Raw genomic sequence first — 21553 nt, 5'->3', positions numbered from 1 at the left:
ATGGAGTCTTCCAATCCATGAGGATTGTACTGAAGTCTCTTACTCTGATCCAGTACCACAGGGTTCATTCTAGCCTTCCTCCCTACTTCTCTCTGACAGTGAGAAACCCAATATCCATTACTTATTTGCTCAACCCCAGTACATATTAAGCAGTTGCAAAAATTTTAACCCATAAGCCCATGAGAAACAAATTTATCAACCAGAGTACAGTGTTTATGTAGAGTGTAGAGTATGCCATTACATTTATCTTTAGCCTTACAGTTTCCAGTCATAACACTGTTTTCCAAATTACTTAGGTCAGCACCTTTTTTTTTTCTCACCCCCTCAGTGTGTTTTTGTCATACGTATATAATACATTTAGATTCACCTGTTACAGTCTGCATTCTATCCTGGAATACCCTACCATCCCGATTGGTTTTTTAGGTGTTTATTAAGTGTGTGTTGGATGGACAGATATTAATTCTAAGCTCTTTGGGAGAACAATTCCTCCCTATTTATGTCCATATAAGGTAGTTACATCCACATAAATAAATGCTCTATCAGTCTACTGAATATATTTTTATTCATGTAATTACCAAGAAAAGCAAAACTCAGACCCCCAGTTATTATTTCTTTTCCACTAATGATTCCCAGCTCCCAACCATCTGGCTGACTCCAGCCCAGTCTAGAAAACTGCTCTGCTCCCTTCCCATTTCTCCTTTCTCTGATATCATTGGGACACTGGGAATCTAGACAGAACGAATCATGCACACACATCCACACGCATGCCTCTTTCCCCTCATCTCTGTTACACAAAGATGTGCTTTCCTATCTGAGATGCCCTCCTCCCTCTTCTCCTAAACTCTTTTTTTTTTTTTTTTCAGCCTTGCCATGAGGCATGTGGGATCCTAGTTCCCCGACCAGGGATTGAACCCGGGGCCCACAGCGATGATAGCACCAGGTCCTAACCACAGGACTGCCAGGGAAGTCCCCTAACTCTACTTTAAAGCCCTATTCTCGGGACTTCCCTGGTGGCGCAGTGGTCAAGAATCTACCTGCCAATGCGGGGACACGGGTTCCATCCCTGGTCTGGGAAGATCCCACGTGCCCTGGTCCTGGAAGATCCCACATGCTGCGGAGCAACTAAGCCCGTGCGCCACAACTACTGAGCCCATGCGCCGCAACTACTGAAGCCCACGCGCCTAGAGCCCATGCTCCGCAACAAGAGAAGCCACCGCAAGGAGAAGCCCTCGCACCACAAGTAAGAGTAGCCCCTGTGCGCCGCAACTAGAGAAAGCCCACACTAAGCAACAAAGACCCAACGCAGCCAAAAATAAAAATAAATAAATAAATAAATAATAAAAATAAATTAAAAAAAAAATAAAGCCCTATTCTCCGGGAAACCCTCTTTGGTTTATCCTGGGGCCAGGTTTCCCTCTCTTATTGAACTCTGACCACACTCTGGCCTCTCAGTCTCTTTGGCCTTTACTTGGAGAACAAGGGGGAGAAATAGGAAAAGAGAGAGGAGGGGCTAAAGGAGTTGGAGAGCCACAAGACCCTCTGGGGTGGGTGGCCTGGGCTAGCTCAGAAGTAGAGGAGCACCGGTGGAGCCTCCAGAAGAGTTACAATGCGCCCGCTTCATCTCTCAAGGCCCTCCCCCAGGACTGCCTTTGCTCCCACCCGAAACAACAACTTTTACCTGTATCAATTCCTAACTCCTTATATGAGCTGAGAGCTGGGGGGTCCAGAGGTGAAGAAGGTATGGGGCTCCTGTTCTCAAAACACTCAGAATCTGAGACTTCCCTGGTGGCGCAGTGGTTAAGAATCTGCCTGCCAGTGCAGGGGACATGGGTTAGATCCCTGGCCCGGGAAGATCCCACATGCCGCGGAGCAGCTAAGCCGGTGAGCCACAACTACTGAGCCTGAGCTCTAGAGCCCACGCGCCTAGGGCCGGTGCTCCGCAGCAAGAGAAGCCACCGCAATGAGAAGCCCTCACAACGCAACGAAGAGTAGCCCCCGCTCGCCGCAACTAGAGAGAGAGCCCGTGCACAGCAACCAAGACCCAACGCAGCCATAAATTAATTAATTTAAAAAAAAACCCCAACACTCATAATCTAACTGGAAAAATAAGACACAAGAAAAGATGAGCAAAAATTTAAGATAGCAACACAACAATGTGGATGAATTCAAAGAAAGGCAGACAGCTGGCTGAGCAGGTGGGGATGAGGTGGCAGAATTTGGTTTCTGGTGAGAGGAATGGGGGGTGGGGAGAATTTCATCCTTATGAGCTAAAAATTTGGAGTCCAGGGGAAGAAATGACCTCTGAGCACCACACCTTCCCTTCCCCTAATCTCAGTTCAGACTCAGAGATGAGAAACTGCCAAGAGGTTTTGGGGAAGGTGATCCCACCAGATGGCTGAACCAGAGTGTGCTTCCAGGGCCAGCTGTCCACAGGGTCATGATTGGCATATGAGAGCATGGGTCCTTGCGGGGAGGGGGGTCATGGAGTACCACCAAAGGCCTTTGAGGAGGAGAGAGTCACAGGAGCAAGACCAATTGTGTGTGTGGGACAGATGGCAGAAACCAGAGGCTGGAGACCAGCGGAGGTTATCGTAACAGTTCCCATCAGACCCACACCAGACAGGCCATGTCATGATGTGGTCATTGAGCCTCCTCTTTGGTGCTTTCTGTCTGTGGACTGTGCCACCACTTGTCTTTCCTCAGACTCAAAGCTCAAAAGGATCCAGGCAGGCCCCCTCCTTTACCCCTGGTTCTCAAAAGGAAGTCAGCACCTGGGGGTGCTGTGGATTTGGAGGGCTGGGCTGGGTGTGAGAGATGCAGAGCATAAGGGAGCAGGACGACAGAGTGTAACCTGCAAGAGCAGAAGGAAGTCCTGTCAAAGTTTATTTATAAAAAGCCTAAGTAACAGCCCAAGCTGTTTAGTCTTTTCACAGCCCTGACAGAAGCTTTCCGCAAGCTCTTCTCTCCACAGAGGCCAGACAGAGTCCCAGAGGTTTGTTTGCACCTTGGCCCACACTCCATCCTGAGCACTCACCATGAGCTTCCTACCTCTGCTCTGGGCGCTGAGGTGAAGGGCATCCCAAAGGGAGGAAAAGCAGAGTTCGAGAGTCTCAGACTTCGAGAAAGAGCCTGGTTAGACCCCAGCACTGACAGCACAGCTCGCCGCTCTGGACATCCATGCTGGAGGCATGGGGACGAGGGAAGAGCAGTGCTGGGGTGGCGGGTGGGACTGGGCTGTGCAGTGGCTGTACTTAGACTGCATGGAGGGACCAAGCTGGGCAGGGGGTAGCAGTAAACAGGGGAAATCTGTAAGTGTGGCGGTGGTGATGTGGGAGGGGGAAGGGGGAATTTGGGAAGGCAGCGGTGGATGTGAGAGGCTAGCAGAGTATTGGGCTTCTCTGCAATGTAACCTACCAAAGAATACAAACTTCTTTAAAAAGCCACACTGGGATCCTGCAGGGAGTATGGCCATCTCTTCCGCATCTCAACTTTCCACAGACCTTTCCATCTTGTTCAGAAGCAGCAAGATGGAGCTGAGGAGAAAAGCCCTAGCTAGAACCAAGTGCAGGGCGAAATAAATCGTGATAAGGACGGAGGGACAGGATGGAGCTCGCTACCCTGGGGTCAGAGCTTGGAGGAGGAGGTCCCAGAGCCTCCCAGAGGAGAGCCTCCAGAGAGAGAAGAGCTGCTCCTCCTACTCCCCCAGCACCCCCTCCTCCCTTCCTGCCCAATCTGCGTCACAGTCTCAGGGCTACTGGAAGACGCTGCTCGCCAAATGCTGGTCCTAGGGTCCCAGGGTAGCCCTAGGGGGCCTGCTGGGAGTAGAGTTCTTTTTATTTTGTATTTATCTAAAAGTTCAGGAAGCCCTTGCTTACATTCTTGCTTGGAGGCCCAGAATTTAAACTTAGTCACTGCCCAGAGCCGTTGTTTTAGGAAAGAATGAGATGGCCGGTGTTGCGTAACCCAGAGCTGGGTGGGTGTGGGTTGCAGAAGGAAACGGTCCTTCTTCCTCCCTCTAGGAAGGAAGGCTCAGCTAGGAGTTCTCAGATGGGCGGGGCACTGCCTGGAGAAGGGCGGCCAGGGGTGGGGAGGAGGGGGTAGACAGACCAGCGTGTGAAAGCCCGGGGAGCAGGCAGACTGAAACACTCAGACCAGTCACCATCCAACCCCCCTGGGTAGAGCACAGCCTGAATAATCCAGAAAACCCAAAGGGTGGTACTGGGTGGGTGTGGAGTGGAGGACAGATTCTGGGAAAGGAGAGGAATGGAGGGGTGGGCTGACCTGGATGAAGGGCAGGGTGGGTTGGGGATCTGCTCTCTGGCCGCTGTCCCTAAGAGCACCCAGAGTATGGGTTCCTCTAATCCTCCCCCCCCCGCCTCCCCCCACCCCCCACCCCCTACCTCCACCATAATTTCAGCTGGCCAGTCCCCCGTCCCTACCTCCCAGGTGTTCAGCCAGTTCTGCGGGCACGCTCCGCCCCCTGCAATCCCTCCAGACTCCCATGGCCCCAACACAATGCTAGGATTTCTGACAGTTCATTCAGGGTGTGCCTCCGCCTCCCCCCACCTCACCCCTTGCTTCCCCCAACCCCTTCTATCATCTTACCCAAGTCTGGCCCCCAGTACCCGCCTTCCCCTCAGTCACATCTCAGGGAGACCTTCTCTTGCTCCTGCCTCAGCTTTGCTCTTCCTCTCCTCGCCCCTGGTTTACTCTCCTCCATCAGCAGTCGGTTCTCCCAAGACCCCACTCTCCGTCGTCTCCGCCTTTTCTCTCTTTTCACCCGCATTCCTCTCATGACCCCCACACCATCCCTTCTCCGTCCACTTAAGTCCGCCATCTTCTCACTCCCCATCGGAGTCCCTCCGTCTCCTTCATCCGCCACACATGTACCCGAACTGGATTTCAGGTTTCCCCTTCATCCCTACTGCCGCTTCCACCCCTCCTGCTTCCACCCCTTCCCACCCTCCAGGGCCTCCAGCCAGCTGTCCAGCTCCCAAAATCCGGGCGAGATTCCCGGGAACAAAGCAAGAAAAATCAGAGTAATTTGGGAAGTAAACAGAAACCGGGAGGAGGGAGGAGGTAGAGAAGAGTGGGGAGAACCCAGGTGGAGGGGGGGGCCTCTCCAGTCCCACCCAGTTTAGGGAATGCCCCTGCCTTCTCCACCGCCCCCCCCCCTTCACCTGGCTCTTAAAGGGCCCGGCCCCTGCCGGCGGCTACTTAAGGCAGAGGGGCGGCGACGGGCAGCAGCTGCGCTACGACTGCTCTGGGAGGAGTGGACGGGGCAAAAATCTTGACCATGACCCCCCACAGGCTGTTGCCGCCACTGCTGCTAATTCTGCTGCTCGCTGCCCGCCCAGGAGGTGCCTTGGCAAGGTGCCCAGGCTGCGGGCAGGGGGTGCAGGCGGGTTGTCCAGGGGGCTGCGTGGAGGAGGAGGATGGAGGGCCGCCGGCGGAGGGCTGTTCGGAAGCTGGGGGCTGTCTCAGGAGGGAGGGGCAGCAGTGCGGGGTCTACACTCCAAACTGCGCCCCAGGACTGCAGTGCCAGCCGCCGGAGAAAGACGAGGCGCCTTTGCGGGCGCTGCTGCTGGGCCGGGGCCGCTGCGGCCGGGCGCGCGCGCCCTCGGGTGAGTCCGCGCGCCGCCCCTGCCCCGCCCACGTGAGCCCCGCAACTCTGCCGGCAGGGTCCGGGAGGGATGCGCACGGGCAGCCCTGCTATTAGGGTCCTGAGATTGACGCTTCCTCCTCCCCAACCCTGGTGGGGGTACATTTTCGAGGCTGAAGGGGCCAGTGCGGGGAGCTCCTAGGAGTCTAGGGTAAGGCTGGGGGCCCTAGGGATGAAGCAGGGAGATGTCTGAGCCCGCAACCCTTTTTTGCCCCCTCGACCTATTTTCTCTTGAGGGGAAAGGGAGGGATGGAAGGGTTTAGGGACGTGCTGTATGCTACAGAGGCCCAGCTCATTCAGCCCTAGACACCCAAGCTGCAGAAAGGACCCAGGCATTGTTACCAGCTTCCACTTGGAGAAAGAGGGAAGAGAACTCCAGACTCCCAAATCCTGCACACACTGAGAAATATCTCCTCTTAATATCAGGGTGTCCAAAGCACCCGAACATGGGGTGGAGAATAGAAGATGGCTCAAATCCAGAGCAGTTTCAGACTAGACTAGGGTCAGATGTCTGGCGCTGGCCCTCCCTGCTCCCCACCCGGAGCGGGGGATAGAGGTGGGAAAAGGAGTCTGCCAAATCAGGGTTATGATTTAAAGCTTCTCAGAACCCTCCACCCACCCCACCCCACCCCACCCCACCCTAACCCAGAGAGGAGAATAGAAGGCTGAGTCATTGGGTGGGTGGGACAGAAGTGAGTCAGAACCTGAAAGATGGGGGGCAGCAGGGAGATGGGAAGAGGAGGAAATACAAACGGCCCCCACCCCAGGGGCATCTGAGCTCCCAGTTTTTTCCGCAGGGAAGGATGGGAAATCAACTTGGAGTTTCTTTCAGTCCTAAATGCCTGGGTCCAGGCTGCTAGGGGTCTTCCTGGAAAGAGGTGGTCTGGATGGGTCAGAGGAGGCAGCTGGGAGCATGGTCGTGGTAGGGTGCTGAATAGAGGGAATGAGGGGCAAGGTCTGAGGAGTGTGGAGAAAGAGGGATCAGACTCAGGATTGCAGAGGAAACGGTTCTTGGCTTTTGAGTAGTAGGCAGATGGGAGCAACTTCAGGGCTCATAATATCTCATTTTACAGCTGGGGCAAATTCCAAACAGTGCCCGCTCCCCTCCCTGTCTTTTCTTTGCCCTGACACCCTGACTTTCCCTTCCCATCCTGAGCTTTCCCCAAACCCACCAGTACAACGTGTGAAACTTTCTCCAGAGCCAGGAGCAGCCTGAAGGTTGGAAGCCACTCATTCCTGCACCTTTGCAGCCTGCCCACCTTCCACCTCCTGGTTAAGGGCTGAATCACACATGCTCCTGGGACCACTGGGGTTGAGCTGGGCTGAGTCTCAGAGGACCAGAAGGGAGAGGCCCCCACTGCAGTGCCCCCAAAGTAACCATGTCTCAGCCCTGGGAGGGGTGGGCTGAGTCACAGCAGGGTCACAGCGGGGACACACATTCCACTTGGGTCCCTGCTGACCCCCCTCTCACCGCCATTGCTCTTCTGCCCCATCTCCCTGCCTTGGTGCACCCCCTGCTGGCCTCTGGTGGAACAGCCCGGTCTTGTCACCCAAAGCCCCAGGCTTCTCAATCAATGAACGTATTGATTTTTGCTTTCCAAAGTGCTTCTCCTTTATAAGCCTTAAAACTAGTCTGCGGGGGACTTCCCTGGTGGTCCAGTGGGTAAGACTCCGTGCTCTAAACGCGGGGGGGCTGGCTTCGATCCCTGGTCTGGGAACTAGATCCCGCATGCATGCAGCAACTAAGAGTTCGCACGCTGCAACTGAGAGTCCGTATGCCACAACTAAGAAGCCCACATGATGCAACTAAAGATCCCGCATGATGCAACTAAGACCTGGTGCAGCCAAAATAAATAAATAAATATTTAAAAAAAAAACTAGTCTGGGGATATTATCATGAAAGGTAATATTACCATTTGTCAGAGAAAGAAACTGAGGCCAGGAGAAGGTAACAGTGGAGCCAAACTGTAAACCCCCTCACTACTCTGAAAGCTCCGCTCATTTCCACTCGGCTCTGGCCTTTGACATCTGGTTGATTTCCGGCCTCTTCTTCCCCATTCCTCTTGTGGCTGTAGGGGAGAATCCTAAGGAGAGTAAGCCCCAAGCAGGGACAACTCGCCAGCAGGACATGAACCGCAGAGACCAACAGAGGAATCCGGGGACCTCTACCACTTCCGCCCGGCCCAATCCTGGGGGCGTCCAAGACACTGAGATGGTGCGTTTGAGGCGGGCAGGGAACAGGAGGGGTGGGGAGTCCTGGAGATTCCCATCGGAGACTGCTCCCTTGGGCTTGGCGAAGTCTTCCATCCCAGTCCTGGGAGCCTGGCTGGTGGGGCCAGCAGGCTCTGCAGCAGAGCTATCCCTTCCTCCAGGGCCCCTGCCGCAGACATCTGGACTCAGTGCTGCAGCAACTCCAGACCGAGATCTACCGCGGGGCTCACACCCTCTACGTGCCTAATTGTGACCATCGGGGCTTCTACCGGAAGCGGCAGGTGAGGCCATTCCTCTCCTCCCTTGGTCTATCAGTACGAGGGTCCTACCAGCAATTGGGTAGGGGGGCTTACAAAGTTGCATAAATAAGACACTTGCCCTGCCCTTAGGGCTCTCCCAACTTTAGGGCCCACACAAACAGAGAGAATAACCAACCACAGCTATGGGAGAGCAGTTAGACTATCTAAGCAATGCCTGACTCAGAGGTTCACAACCATGAGGAGCATCAGAATCACCCTGGTGTGAACACAGGTGGCTGAGCCCCGCCCACAGAGCCTGAAAATTTGCATTTCTAATGCGGCCTCTAGTGATGCTGATGCTGTTGGTTTGGAAACCACACTCTGAGAACCACTGTTCTGGCCTAGAAGAACAGGCACAATTTGGTGGGTGGAGAAGAGAAGCCATGCAAGGGAACCCAGCGGGCCTCGCTGTCCTGAGAACACTCAGATGTTTCCACAGACTCAGACTCAGGAGTCGACAGCCCGGCCCCCAACCCACGGGGCCCCTCCCATCTCTCCTGGGCCACACCTCTGATCCTTGTGCCTCTCTCCCCAGTGCCGGTCCTCCCAGGGGCAGCGCCGAGGTCCCTGCTGGTGTGTGGATCGCATGGGCCAGCCCCTGCCCGGGTCCCCAGATGGCGATGGAAGCTCCCCTTGCCCCACCGGGAGCAGTGGCTAAGGCTGGGTGGGAGGCTGCATGGCCACTGGCAGGAGCGTGGGGCTGTCATCTTGGGTTATTTGTTGAGTGCTGAGTAACTCAGGGGCCCAGAGCCCCACACTCCACCTGCAGGCCCTGCCCCATTGTCAACCTCACACATGGAAAGATTGTTGGTGTTGGCTTGGGGTGTTAATAAAGCTGTGTTGGGGGTCTCTGGCCTACGTCTCTGTGTTCACCTCTTATATTGTGGAGTCCCTGGCCCACGTCTCTGTGTTCACCTCTTACATTGTGGAGTCCCTGGCCCTCCTCTCTACCCCTGTCCAGCCTCTTATAGCAGCTCTCTTCTCCTGTGGACTACCATCTGTCCTTCCCGCCACACTTGGAATGACAGAGACAGCCACTGGTAGAGGTTTCACGGCCTCAAGCCTCACCCAACTGCCCACCAGGGAGTGGAAGGCAGCAGGTGGGGGCAGGGAGACACTGAGGCCGTGGCCTTGGTCTGAGGTTGTGACCTTGTTTCTAACACTGATCTTTGGACACAAAGGGAGAGGAACGATTAATAGTTAATCCCCACCAGGAACCCAACAAAGAGGAATTCTCAAGGCACTTACCCTTCTGTTACTTCTTACTAAAAAGGGAAGGAAATTATTATTTATTGCACTCTTGCCATGGGCTATGCCCTGGACCATGTGCTTTTACCTGGACTACCTCATTTTATGCTTACAATAACCTTATGAGGTAGGGACTTTGCCCCTGTTTTTCAGAGGAAGAAACTGTAGCTTAAACTATTAGGGTCATTTGCTTGAAATTCCACAGCCAGTAAATGATTGAGGGAGGATTTAAATCTGGTTCTTCCATACGTGACAATGCCTGGCATTCCTCAGGTGCTGATTAAGTGTTTGTTTTGCCTCCTTTCTGCCTACCTGCTAACCTAAGCAGGTGTAGGGAAGAGGTGGTGTTCAGGGCCCCCAGCACCTAGCCTTCTACTGGAGGGGCCACAGTACCGCAGTCGTCACAGGTACCAACCTCACAGAATAGTAATCACATGCACAGAAAGCTTTGTTGACAAGGTTCTTTCACGCACCTTATCATGGTCTACGGGAGCTGAGTGCCCTGATACCTGAAGATGTTTCTGACTCCTTCCCGACCTTCAGCCTACTGAGAAAGAGATTGGGAAGCAGCCATACCAGGTGATAAGCCTCAGAGGGGCAAAGTCCCCCTCCCCGTGACATGTATGGGTGCAGAGCTCCCATTCCTGTGGGAGGGAGCTGGGCATCTGGGTGGTGGTTGGGCTATCTGTTCAAGGGTTGTGTCCATCCCTGTGACAGCCAGTAGAGCGGAGCCTGTAGCTGAGATGGTACTGCCTTCCGGAAGGGGATCATGGATCGGATAACTTATAACCCCTCCTCCTGAAAGGACTTTAGTCTTTGGAGCTGTCAGAGGAGCTGAGTGAGATAAGAGCTCTGCCAGGCAAGCCTGAAGGAAGGGAGGGAACACTTACCAGCTGCCCGCTGCCCAGTCAAGACACACATCATGGAGCCAAGGGCGGCCCAACTGCGGAGGAGAGAAGGGCTAGGAGGAGAGCAGGAGGACCGGCCCTCCAGAGAAGGGGAGCCCCACTTTGGGAATGCAGAATGCCCAGGTGGGGCTGGAGGTGGGGTGCACTGTCGAGAGGGGGTTCCTGCTGTCTACCTTCAATCCTTCCTGCTGTCCTGGGAGGCCAGTGAAGGCAGATCCCAGCCTCTGCCCCCTAACTACCCAGCTGGGGAAGGGAGGAGAAAAGAGCTATTCAGTACCTTGCCTTATCTTTCTGACTCTTTTACCCCAGATGGTGATTAGAGTAGCTTCCTGTTCCCTGGGTACCCTGTTTCCAGGAAGGTCATCAGGCTCCCCGCTTGCCAGTGACCTCCTCACCCCCTGCAAAAATAACTTCCCCTTCTGATTGCTCCCCGCCCCCCTCCCATGATACTAGATATTGACTGGTTGGGGGTGGGGAGGCTGCTGAGCACACAGAAAGCACTTCCTGGTCAGAGGATGCCTCTGGGTCTGCACTAGGCAGCAGAACCTAACTCCTCCCCTTCTACCCCTTATCCTAGGAAACAATGAGGCACATAGAGGCCCAGATTTGCTACAATGGACCCGACATATGCAGGTGAGGGAGGTCAGAGGTCCAAATGGACAGGTCCTGGAGTAGAGGGAGGGAGGGGTGAGGACTGGCTTGATGATAAAGACAATTTGTTCTCGGGTTCAAACCCCTCAGGTCAGAGCTACGAGTTAAGACAGAGGGGTTTGAAACACAGGTCATCAGGACAGGGGCCAAAGGTCAGCCAGTGAACAGTCTTCTGTTAGTGGGGCTAGAGGTCAGGAGAGGGAAGGCTGGGGTCAGGGAGAAGAGAGTAGGATCAGAGATGACAAGGTGGTTGAGGTTCAGACCCGGAGTCTGAAAATATCTTTCCTGGCTCCTCACTGCTGCCCTGGGAAACCAGAGGGAGTTAAACTGGGGGTGGAAACCTCTGGGCAGGAGCCATGCTTGTTCATCTTTCCATCCCTAGCACTTAGCACTGTGCCTGGCATGGAGGGAGGCTCAGTAAATGTTTGGTGAGTGGGAGGATGGCTGACTGGATGGAGGGACCGCGGGCCCTGCCCTGCTTTGTCCTGTAGGCTGTGAAGACGCAGTTGCTGGAACAAGCACAAGGCCAGCTGACGGAGCTGCTGGATCAGGCCATGTGCGAGGCTATTCAAGCCTACCCGCCACAAGACAGACCAGTGCCCTCCATCCCTCCAGATTCCTTGCGCAAGTAAGAGTCTGAGGAGCCAGGGGGCTGGGGAGTGGCTGCGCAGCCTCCTGCATCGTAAGGCTTATGAGCCACAGATGCTATCCCATGTGCCCTTTGCCAGCACTGATGTAACTCCAACTTCAGTCTTCCCTCTTCTCCCCTTATCGCCTCTGCCTTCCTGACCTCCACTGCTGGGCTTTGCTCTGCCCTGGCCCTCCCTGACCTTCCACCTGGTCCTGCCCGCTGGCCCTAACCCTGACCTTCCCCTACTACTGCCCTCGGCTCCCAAATATTGACGTCCCGCAAGGCCCTACCCTCTGCCTACTGCCTTCTTCCTTTGGGTCCTGGCCCAGAACAACTGTCTCAATTCAGGACCCAGGAGCCATCCCTGGGGAAACGGAAAGTTTTCATCAATCGCAAGTCCCTGCTTGAGTAAGTCAAGGGTGAGGACGGGATGAGAAGAAAAGAAAGAGCTTTGCCTGGGGGGTCCAGGGCACCTCATTTGTCATCCTCAGGCTCTAGGTGGTTTGGGGGAGGACTTGGAGAAGGTTTCTAAGGTTCTGTTTCTCTGTCTGCCTTGGGTGTGATTGTGGAAGAAAGGCCACCAGGATGAGAATTGTCTGGGCTGGAAAGAGCTTTGGACAGAAGTCCTAGCCATATTGCAGCCCGTAGCTGCAAGTTCCCAATCACTAGGTCCCATCCCCACTTGTGTACAGTGCCTGAGCTAGTCTGCATGACCTTGAGGACTCTCCCACTGACACTCGGGCCCCTGTCCTTCCAGTGAGCTGATGGAGGTGCAGCATTTCCGCACCATCTACCACATGTTTATTGCCGGCCTGTGTGTCTTCATCATCAGCACCCTGGCCATCGACTTCATTGATGAGGGCAGGTAGGCACCCCTCCCGCTCGGGATAGGCCCACAGGTAAGATCAGACCACCTGGGTTCCTGGTGTTCCACTTGCCACCGGCCTGAGAGAGCACGGGCCCGTTTGATTATTAGACACACATCAACATTGCTTTCCAACCACCTTCCCACCCAAAAAGCCCTCTTAGCACAGCCTTGGATGGCCTTTGGTCTGTTTTCCCAGAGTTAGCCCTCTGGGAACACTACTTCCCCACTCAAATCCTTCTCAATTGGACCCTTGTCCTGAGGCAAACATACATGTATGTGCACACACAAGCATGGTTCTCACCCCACTGCTCTCACACAGTCCTTTCCAAGGCAGTGGTGTTCGGTTCAAGTAACCTCCAGTGAGCCCCTCCTAAGTACCAGCCCTGGGGGGCAGAGAGATGAGGGGCCATCCCCAGCCCTCTCTGTGAGGCACTCCCAATCTTGTGGGGAAGACAAGATCTTGTGCACACAAGTGCCTTGGTGGATCGCTTCCCCCAAAAAGCAGCTCCCCACTCTGGGGATGAGCCTCAGGGAGCTGTAGACCCCTGGGGGTCTGGACTTGCATGACCCCACCTCACCCTACATATGGCTTAGGAAGCAGTAAAAGGAAGAGGACCAAGGATCTGCAGGTTCAGCAACAGCACTTCCTTTTGGCAAACTTGTTGTTCATCCTTATAATTAAGGATCAAATCTCAGGAAAAGTTTCAAATATATGTAAGATGTCTCGTTCTCCATCACCCCCCTCCATCCCAGACCGCTCCCCAGGGGTAACATTTTTAATGGTTTTGAGAGCTTCCCTCCAGAGCATTTCGATGCATCCACTTCCAGATGTATATAAGAACCAAGGGAATGTATTTTATGGGGGTTTACATTAATAAGATACTGTACCTATTGTTTCCTTTTCACTCCCTAATGACCCATATTAGAGATCTTTCCATGTTGGTCCATTGATTTTAATGACCGCAGAGTCTGGAAGTGCCAGCTTTTGTTCATTTAGTTCTTTACTAATGGACGTTTGGGTCGCTTCTAATTTTCTAATTTTTCACCATTACAAACCATACGCTCTTTTTTGGCTGCACAGCGAGGCTTGTAGGATCTTAGTTCCCTGACCCTAGGGATCGAACCCGGGCCACGGCAGTGAAAGCACTGAGTCCTAACCACTGGACCTCCAGGGAATTCCCCAAACCATATACTCTTTTTTTTTTTTTTTTAAATATTTATTTATTTATTTATTTGGCTGCGCCGGGTCTTTGTTGTGGCATGCAGGATTTTTAGTTGTGGCATGTGGGATCTAGTTCCCTGACCAGGGATCAAACCCGGGCCCCCTGCATTAGGAGCTTGGAGTCTTAGCCACTGGACCACCAGGGAAGTCCCCAAACCGTATACTCTTTTTTTTAAATTAATTAATTTATTTAGCTAATAATAAATTAGCTAAATTTATTTCGCTAATAATAAATAATAATAATTATTATTAATTAATTAATTTGTTTTATTTTTTAATTTATTTGGCTGCATTTGATCTTAGTTGCGGCACACGGGCTCTCTAGTTGCCTTGCAGCACGTGGGATCTTAGTTCCCTGACCAGGGATCAAACCCACATCCCCTGCATTGGTAGGTGGATTCGTAACCACTGGACCACCAGGGAAGTCCCAAACTGTATACTCGTTTGTTTTTTTTTTTAATAAATTTATTTATTTTATTTACTTATTTTTGGCTGTGTTGGGTCTTCGTTGCTGTGCGCGGGCTTTCTCTAGTTGAGGCAAGCGGAGACTACTCTTCGTTGCGGTGCGTGTGCTTCTCATTGCGGTGGCTTCTCTTGTTGTGGAGCACGGGCTCTAGGCACGCGGGCTTCCGTAGTTGTGGCTCGCGGGCTCCAGAGCGCAGGCTCAGTCGTTGTGGCGCACGGGCTTAGTTGCTCCGCGGCATGTGGGATCCTCCCGGACCAGGGATCGAACCCATGTCCCCTGCATTGGCAGGCAGATTCTTAAGCACTGTACCACCAGAGAAGTCCCCAGACCGTATACTCTTAACCTAAGCAAACAAAACACTCAACAACCTGCTTTCTATTAATTCAAGTCTACAGCTCCAGACACCCCAAAAGTACAAAACTAACAAAAATCAAAGTTAAACTCTAGGCACCTCATACCCTAACACCGGTGGCACGGGATGTACTGAACCCTTCTGCAGTGCCACAGAGGGCTCTAAAGGTTATTTGGAAGCAAAGCCATCCCATGATTGAGTCTCCTCGGGCAATGCCCTGTTGCTAGAAGTCCTGGGCAACAGAGGTGCCATCTTGAACACTTTCAGAGATCGGGAGCTCACAACCTTGGCAAGATGCCTCAGTTTATCTTCCAAGAGCTCTGACTGCAGAGGAAGGGGACAAGGATGGGCCTCACACTTGTCTACTTTGTCTCTCCTTCCCCACTCCCAGGCTGATGCTGGAGTTTGACCTACTGATCTTCAGCTTCGGACAGCTGCCCTTGGCGCTGGTAACGTGGGTCCCCATGTTCCTGTCCACTCTGCTGGTGCCCTACCAGGCCCTGCGGCTGTGGGCGAGGCCCCAGTCCAGAGTGGCCTGGACGCTGGGGGTGGGCCTGGGCTTCATGCTGCTGGCCGGCCACACAGCAGTGCTCAGCATCCTTCCGGTCCATGTAGCAGTGGAGTATCAGCTCCCGCCAGCCTCCCGCTGTGTCCTAGTCTTTGAGCAGGTAGGTGATGGGCGGGACCAATGGTGGGCGGGGCCCCTGGGAAGGAGGGCATTGGATACTGTATTGGTGGGGGCGGAGCTAGTTACCAGGGGCGGAGTCCTTTGCGAGGGATTTGAGACAAACAGCAGGCTCCAAGGAAATGTAAACGAACCGGACACTGCTACGCAAGTATAATCGATTGGGTTGGCCAGCTGGAGACTCTGCCCTTTCCGGTACCCCTTTACCCTCGATTCATCCCAGCAACCGTCTGTGTTAGGCTAGAAGACAGTCCAACAAAAAGATAAAGTATGGGCTTTGACTGTACAAAGTTTACAATCTGCCTGCCCCTCTCCCGTAAAAGAGACACAGAGAGGTTAAGTGATCTGCTCAAAGTCCCATAGCACCTTAACCTCTTTTCCATTCCATCTCAGGTCAGGCTTCTGATGAAAAGCTACTCCTTCCTGAGAGAGATTGTGCCTGGGACACTTCGGGCCAGAGGAGGTGAGGCCTTCAGCAGGCGCTGCTGTGAACTCAGTCCTCTTGGCTGGTTGCATGAAGCCACTAGCTGCAGGATCCTCATAAAAGCTCCAACCTCCTAAGGCCATCTTGCCCACGGGTCACAGCTCCGGCCCCCAGGTGGGCTCTGTGGGCCTTAGTCATTAGGCATTCTCTTAGGTCCCACCTCTGAGACCCCTCCCCTGCTGCCCAGGACTTCTGGCTCACTCTTATTAAGACCCAGGGTATGAGAGCCTTCCATTAGGTAGTCAAAACAGGAGAGAGAAGTGGATGGTGCAACTTGTGGGTGCCAAATGAAGCTCTGGCCACAGCAGGTCCTGTGCCAGAAGATGGGGGTGCCATTCCCAGCATCCCACCCAGCTGTGTCCTCTCTCCCTTCCCTCTTCACTGATGGACCCCTCTTACTCCTCCCCAGGTGAGGGGATCCGGGCCCCCAGTTTCTCCAGCTACCTCTATTTCCTCTTCTGCCCCACACTCATCTACAGGGAGACTTACCCCAGGTAAGACCCTGCACGCCCTTCCCCAAATGCCCAGGCCCGTCAGGGATCTAGCCCTTCTACTCTCCTCTCCCTGAGGTCTTTAGCCTCATCCCAGACACTGGCCACTTTCTCAGGCAGCACCCCATAATAAAAATGGGAAGTAAGGAGCAGGTATATTACCCCTTCTCCTTGTCCCAGCTCATGGTGACACAAGGGTGACTAACTGTCCTGGTTCGCCCAGGACTGCCCCAGTTTTAGCACTGAAATTCTTACATCCTGGGAAACCTCTCAGTCTGGAGCAAACTCCAGATGGTTGGTCACCTTAGTGGACACTCAAGCTAAAAATCCACTTGTCGTCTCTGTTATAGAAGGTCCAAAGTGTTCTAGACCCCCACCTCCCCAGATAATCCTCCCAGGCCTGAGCAATTGAGGGAGCTGCGGAGAGAGGGCCCCAGGTGCTGGGCCCCGGCCCAGGCAGGAACAAGATAAAAGGATGAGAAACATATTATCCCCATTGCTGCTGCAGGACACCCAACGTCAGGTGGAATTATGTGGCCAAGAACTTTGCCCAGGTCAGAAGACGGGGTCAAAGGGTGGACTACCCGTGACTCATGGTGGCTGAGGGGACATTTCTGGGAGTGAAGTAAGGGAGGCCTGGGGAAGAGGTCAGAGGGTGGCGCTAAGGAAAGAGGAGGCAGTTGCTGGGCCAGAGTCTGATTCCAGAAGGAGGGGCAGCGACCAGTGATTCCTTTCAAAGTTATGCGTCCTCCACCCCCTCCCCAGGCCCTGGGCTGCGTGCTCTATGCCTGTTTCATCCTGGGCCGCCTCTGTGTTCCTGTCTTTGCCAACATGAGCAGGGAGCCCTTCAGCACCCGTGCCCTGGTGCTCTCCATCATGCACGCCACCTTGCCAGGTATGCCCACCAGAGGCAGGGCTGCAGAAGGCTGCACCCTGGGGAAGGCTTAGCAGGGAACCCCTCCCTCCGCTCACTCTTAGTTTCAACACCTTTTTCCCCTGACTCTCCCTTATCTGCCCCCTCCTATGGTTGCTCATCGTCAGGGTCTCACTTCAGATTGCCACCTACTCCCTACCTTTCAACCACTCTATGAACTCCCAACGGGCAGAGGTTTTGACATTCATCTCTGTATCCCCAACATGTGGCATGGGCTTCATGAGCAAATGGAATGAATGAATGAGTGCATGAATTAGTGAATGATTAACAAATGATCGGTAGGGGTTGGGGCCCTGGTTCCTGGGTGAGGGCTTCCTGGGGGGACCCCTGGAGCTTCATGGGGGATCAGGGGGGCCAGGCTGACTTGCAGCCCCTTGTCTCCACTTACCAGGCATTTTCATGCTGCTGCTCATCTTCTTTGCCTTCCTTCACTGCTGGCTCAACGCCTTCGCAGAGATGCTACGATTTGGAGACAGAATGTTCTATCGGGTGGGGCCTGGACCTGGGCTACTTGGGAGCTGGATGCAGGGAGGGCTAGGGAAGGATGTGGGGAGGATGGTGGCTATGTTGGCTGTCACCTTGTTACCGAACCAGGTTCATTTGACCAATTCGCAGTAAGCCAGACACTGAGACGCCAAGATTTACAGCAGAGAGAGGGTTTATTCACAAGGCAGCCAAGTGAGGAGAAGGGAGAACAATCTCATATTCGCCTCCCCAAAGGCCAGGGGCTTGAGATATTTATGGGATAAAGAAGCAAGATGATCTTAGGTATGGGGAAAAGTGATTGGAGGTAGAGAAAAGGTGAGGTAATCGGTGTTCTGCACAGGTGTATCTGAGTTACATGCTTCTTCATGGGATACATGTTAAAAAATGGAGGCATTTAGCATGATCTGAGGGTGGAGTTTTTGGCCCTCTGATGTCAAAAGGTCATTCATCCGACACCTGTGCAAGCCCAGTTTTAGGGTCAGTGGTCCCAACCAGTCTTAGCCCGCTTGAACTAGACAAGAGCCAACTCCAAGTTCCTGGAAAACTTATGCCCCCTGTTACTATAGTGACCCATACGTCAGAGGTGTTATCTATACGGGGCAGTTAAGGAGTCAAAAAAAAAAAAAATTTAAGGCTTAGTCAGTGAAGGCAGGTTACAAGCAGAAGGGTTTTTTAACAAGCTGTTCCCTTACCTGCTGTTCTGTAAGACGAGCTCAGGAATTTCCATTAGTCACCAGTTTCTCTTAACCCTGTGGGGCACGATTTCAACATCAGCTGTGCTGTCAATCTTCCACAGTGAGAAATGTGCTCCTCTGGGTATGGTTGTATTGTCACCTCTCTACCCCCTGACCAGCCAGGGCTAACTGCTCTTGTGGGGATGCTAATTTGGAATCTTCTTCTCCTGAAAGGGAGAGTAGGAGGGAGGGCAAGGACCCCAGATGCTGAAGAGGGAGTTGGGAGGATGCTTGCTGTCTCTCTCCAGCTGGGAGCCAGCCCTTGTGGAGAACACCGGGACAGGGGGCAGGAAGCAGGGGAGAGAAGCTGGGGCCTGGGCAGAGACAGGGCCCTGATGCTCACCTCCTCTCCCCACCTGAACCCCCCCCCCCCCCCCCGCCAGGACTGGTGGAACTCGACGTCCTTCTCCAACTACTACCGCACTTGGAACGTGGTGGTCCACGACTGGCTGTACAGCTACGTATATCAGGACGGGCTGTGGGTATGGGCTCTGCACGCCCCGTCAGCTCCCAAAGTTAATGGAACCTCTCTGGGATATCCTCTCCTTCCCTTTCTCTGCACCATTCCTCTTTTCCAGACCTAGGGGCCCCTTTGACTTTCACCTGTCCCCATTCTACCCAACCCAATGGGCAGAAAGTCCTTCTTATGATCTAACTTCCTTCCTTCCTTGTCCTCAACTACACCTCCTCCACAGGGCATTTCTCCCCTCCTTAGCCTTCTAAGGAACATGCATATAGCAATTTTCAGTTACCAAGAATTTTCACATACTACATAATCTGCCCTGTAACCCTGAGAAGTAAGTATTATTATATCCCCTTTTGAAAGTTGCATCTAAGGCCCAATGGACTAATAAAATGCTCTTAAACAGGACATGTCAGCCCTTCTGATCGCAAATCCCATATTCTTGCCACTGTACTACACAACCTCTGGCTTCCTTAAGGAGGGGGCTCTTTGTGGAGGGGGCTTAGGGGGACTCACTCCACCCTCCTCCCCCCGGCTCCTGCCAGCTCCTTGGTGGCCGGGCCCGAGGGGCAGCCATGCTGGGCGTGTTCCTGGTCTCTGCAGTGGTCCACGAGTACATCTTCTGCTTCGTCCTGGGATTCTTCTACCCTGTCATGCTGTTGCTCTTCCTTGTCATTGGAGGTGAGCTTGGCCTCTTTATGCCCCTGGAGAGGGAAACATCCAGAGGGAAGAGACCTGGAGTCCCACTCCTGGAGATTCCAGACTGATGGGAGAGGCCATGTACCCAAGACAGAGGGGGAAATGTGTGTGCCTTCTGGGGGAAGGCATGAGAGTTGTGTGTGAGAGTTGGTGGGGGGTGGGGGGTGGGGGACGGACTTGGGAGCAGGGAGGGAGGGAGCAAAGGGGTATCCTGGGGGATGTGGGAAAAGACTTCTGGCTGGAGAGGAGCATCTGAGCAGGGCACACATACAGGAAGACAAAGGGGAGAAAACTGGTGTGAGGTTGGGAGGTTTAGTAAGAGATCCAGGATATTGAAATGTAGACTGAGGAATCCTGGTTTTACATGAGCCACTTGAGACCTCCGTGAGCTTCTGGAGCTGGGTTCAAGATCTTCCTCAATGGTGCCTTCCTGTTCCAACTCTTCCCCGTGCCCTGAGATAGGAAGGCAGCCAGGAAGATTAGACACAGTTATCTGGAGCTGAGGTGACAACATTTCCTCCTGCATCAGGGCCACTGAACTTCATGATGCATGACCGGCGCACGGGCCCAGCGTGGAACGTGCTCATGTGGACCATGCTCTTTCTGGGCCAGGGCATCCAGGTCAGCCTGTACTGCCAGGAGTGGTATGCACGGCGCCACTGCCCCCTGCCCCAGGTAAGGGACCATGACCCTCGCTCAGCTCCCCACCCAGGAGGACCTGCCTCCCCTTCCCAAGAGCCAGCCCCCTATTGTTGCCCAATTCCACAGCCACGGTCAGGGGCCAGGGCCCGGTTTGGGGGTGAGGGACGGGCTCCCGTGTCTTAGATGCACAGGGTGGGCACTGGGAGGGACCTTATTCACAACTCACCTTTCTCTGGCACAGACAACCTTCTGGGGGCTGGTGACACCTCGATCTTGGTCCTGCCATACCTAGAGGTCAGGGCACGCTCACTGCCCAGATGACACCACCAAGTTCTCTGCCTGCAAAGCCTGGGACCAGGGCTCCTCTCTGAATTCCCAGACCTAGCTCTGAGTCAAGGGGGCCTGCCATGCCTGACCCCACCAGAGAACTCCAAGGACTGAGATCTGTGGACCTGTGGTCAGGTGAGCACAGACTCAGAATGGTGGTGGCTCTTGAGCCCCCAGCCCCGTGGGTTGGGCAAAGGGCCCCCTCTCACTCCATGGCTGTTCAGACTGGGGGAGACACGAAGGGCCTTACAGATTTGGTGAAGGTGGGGTGACTTAAAGCAACTCGGGCCATAAAGGTCTGAGAGGTGTTTGTTTCTTTCTTTGTGCTCTTTCCAATACAATAATAAACTCTTTGTATCGCTTTTTATTCATTCGTTTATTCATTCATTCATCATTTGTTGAAGACCCATTTAAAAAAAATTATTAATTGAAGTATAGTTGATTTACAGTGTTGTGTTAATGTCTGCTGTACAGCAAAGTGATTTCGTTATACATATATATGCATTCTTTTTTATATTCTTTTCCATTATGGTTTATCCCAGGACACTGAATATAGTTCCCTGTGCTATACAGTAGGACCTTGTTGTTTATCCATTCTATATGTAATAGTTTCATCTATTAACCCCAAACTCCCAGTCCATCACTCCCCCACCCCCCCTCCCCCTTGGCAACCACAAGTCTGTTCTCTATGTGAAGACCCACTTTTTTTTTTTTTAAACATCTTTATTGAAGTATAATTGCCTTACAATGGTGTGTTAGCTTCTGCTTTATAACAAAGTGAATCAGTTATACATATACAATATGTTCCCATATCGCTTCCCTCTTGCATCTCCCTCCCTCCCACCCTCCCCAAGACCCACTTTTGACAGGCATGACTGAAGACAGGCAAAGTCTGCAGAGGCAAGACTTTGTGATGGGAGGGGCTGAGGGTCTTGGGTGACATCATCCTTTACCTATTCTATGCCACCCCATCTCCCCAAAACTCAGCTTCACCCCCTCTTCCACCTCTACTCCTTCAGATCACATTTCCCCAACCCTTGAATCCTGCTCCTGGCAACCTCCAGCACATCCTGAGAGGGCACATGGCTGG

At 53.4% G+C, this 21553-nt stretch overlaps 2 protein-coding genes across 3 annotated transcripts; both read left to right on the top strand.

The window, feature by feature from the left end:
• The first annotated feature begins 5140 nt into the window (after positions 1-5140).
• On the top strand, positions 5141-9026 carry IGFBP6 (insulin like growth factor binding protein 6). The gene is made up of 4 exons (XM_082422384.1): positions 5141-5624; positions 7738-7877; positions 8035-8154; positions 8708-9026. Exons 1-4 carry the CDS (start codon positions 5297-5299, stop codon positions 8828-8830), a joined length of 711 nt encoding a protein of 236 aa, XP_082278510.1. The 5' UTR covers positions 5141-5296; the 3' UTR covers positions 8831-9026.
• Positions 9027-9924: 898 nt separating this feature from the next.
• On the top strand, positions 9925-20830 carry SOAT2 (sterol O-acyltransferase 2). Of its 2 annotated transcripts, XM_082422302.1 has the most exons (16): positions 9925-9999; positions 10226-10451; positions 10906-10961; positions 11471-11607; positions 11959-12018; positions 12368-12475; positions 14910-15186; positions 15597-15666; positions 16097-16181; positions 16687-16732; positions 16944-17073; positions 17504-17601; positions 18716-18814; positions 19341-19476; positions 20024-20169; positions 20378-20830. In XM_082422302.1, exons 2-16 carry the CDS (start codon positions 10343-10345, stop codon positions 20426-20428), a joined length of 1608 nt encoding a protein of 535 aa, XP_082278428.1. In that variant the 5' UTR covers positions 9925-9999; positions 10226-10342; the 3' UTR covers positions 20429-20830. The 2 variants fall into 2 exon arrangements, with proteins under 2 accessions (XP_082278428.1, XP_082278429.1); XM_082422303.1 differs by lacking the exons at positions 9925-9999; positions 16687-16732 and having other exon boundaries at positions 10231-10451; positions 17018-17073.
• Positions 20831-21553: the final 723 nt, after the last annotated feature.

This window comes from Balaenoptera physalus (genome assembly GCF_965194825.1).
Source record: "Balaenoptera physalus genome assembly, chromosome: 13".
Taxonomy (NCBI): Eukaryota; Metazoa; Chordata; class Mammalia; order Artiodactyla; family Balaenopteridae; genus Balaenoptera; species Balaenoptera physalus.
Note: the sequence above shows the minus strand (reverse complement) of the source record. Positions and strands in the feature narration are given on the sequence as shown.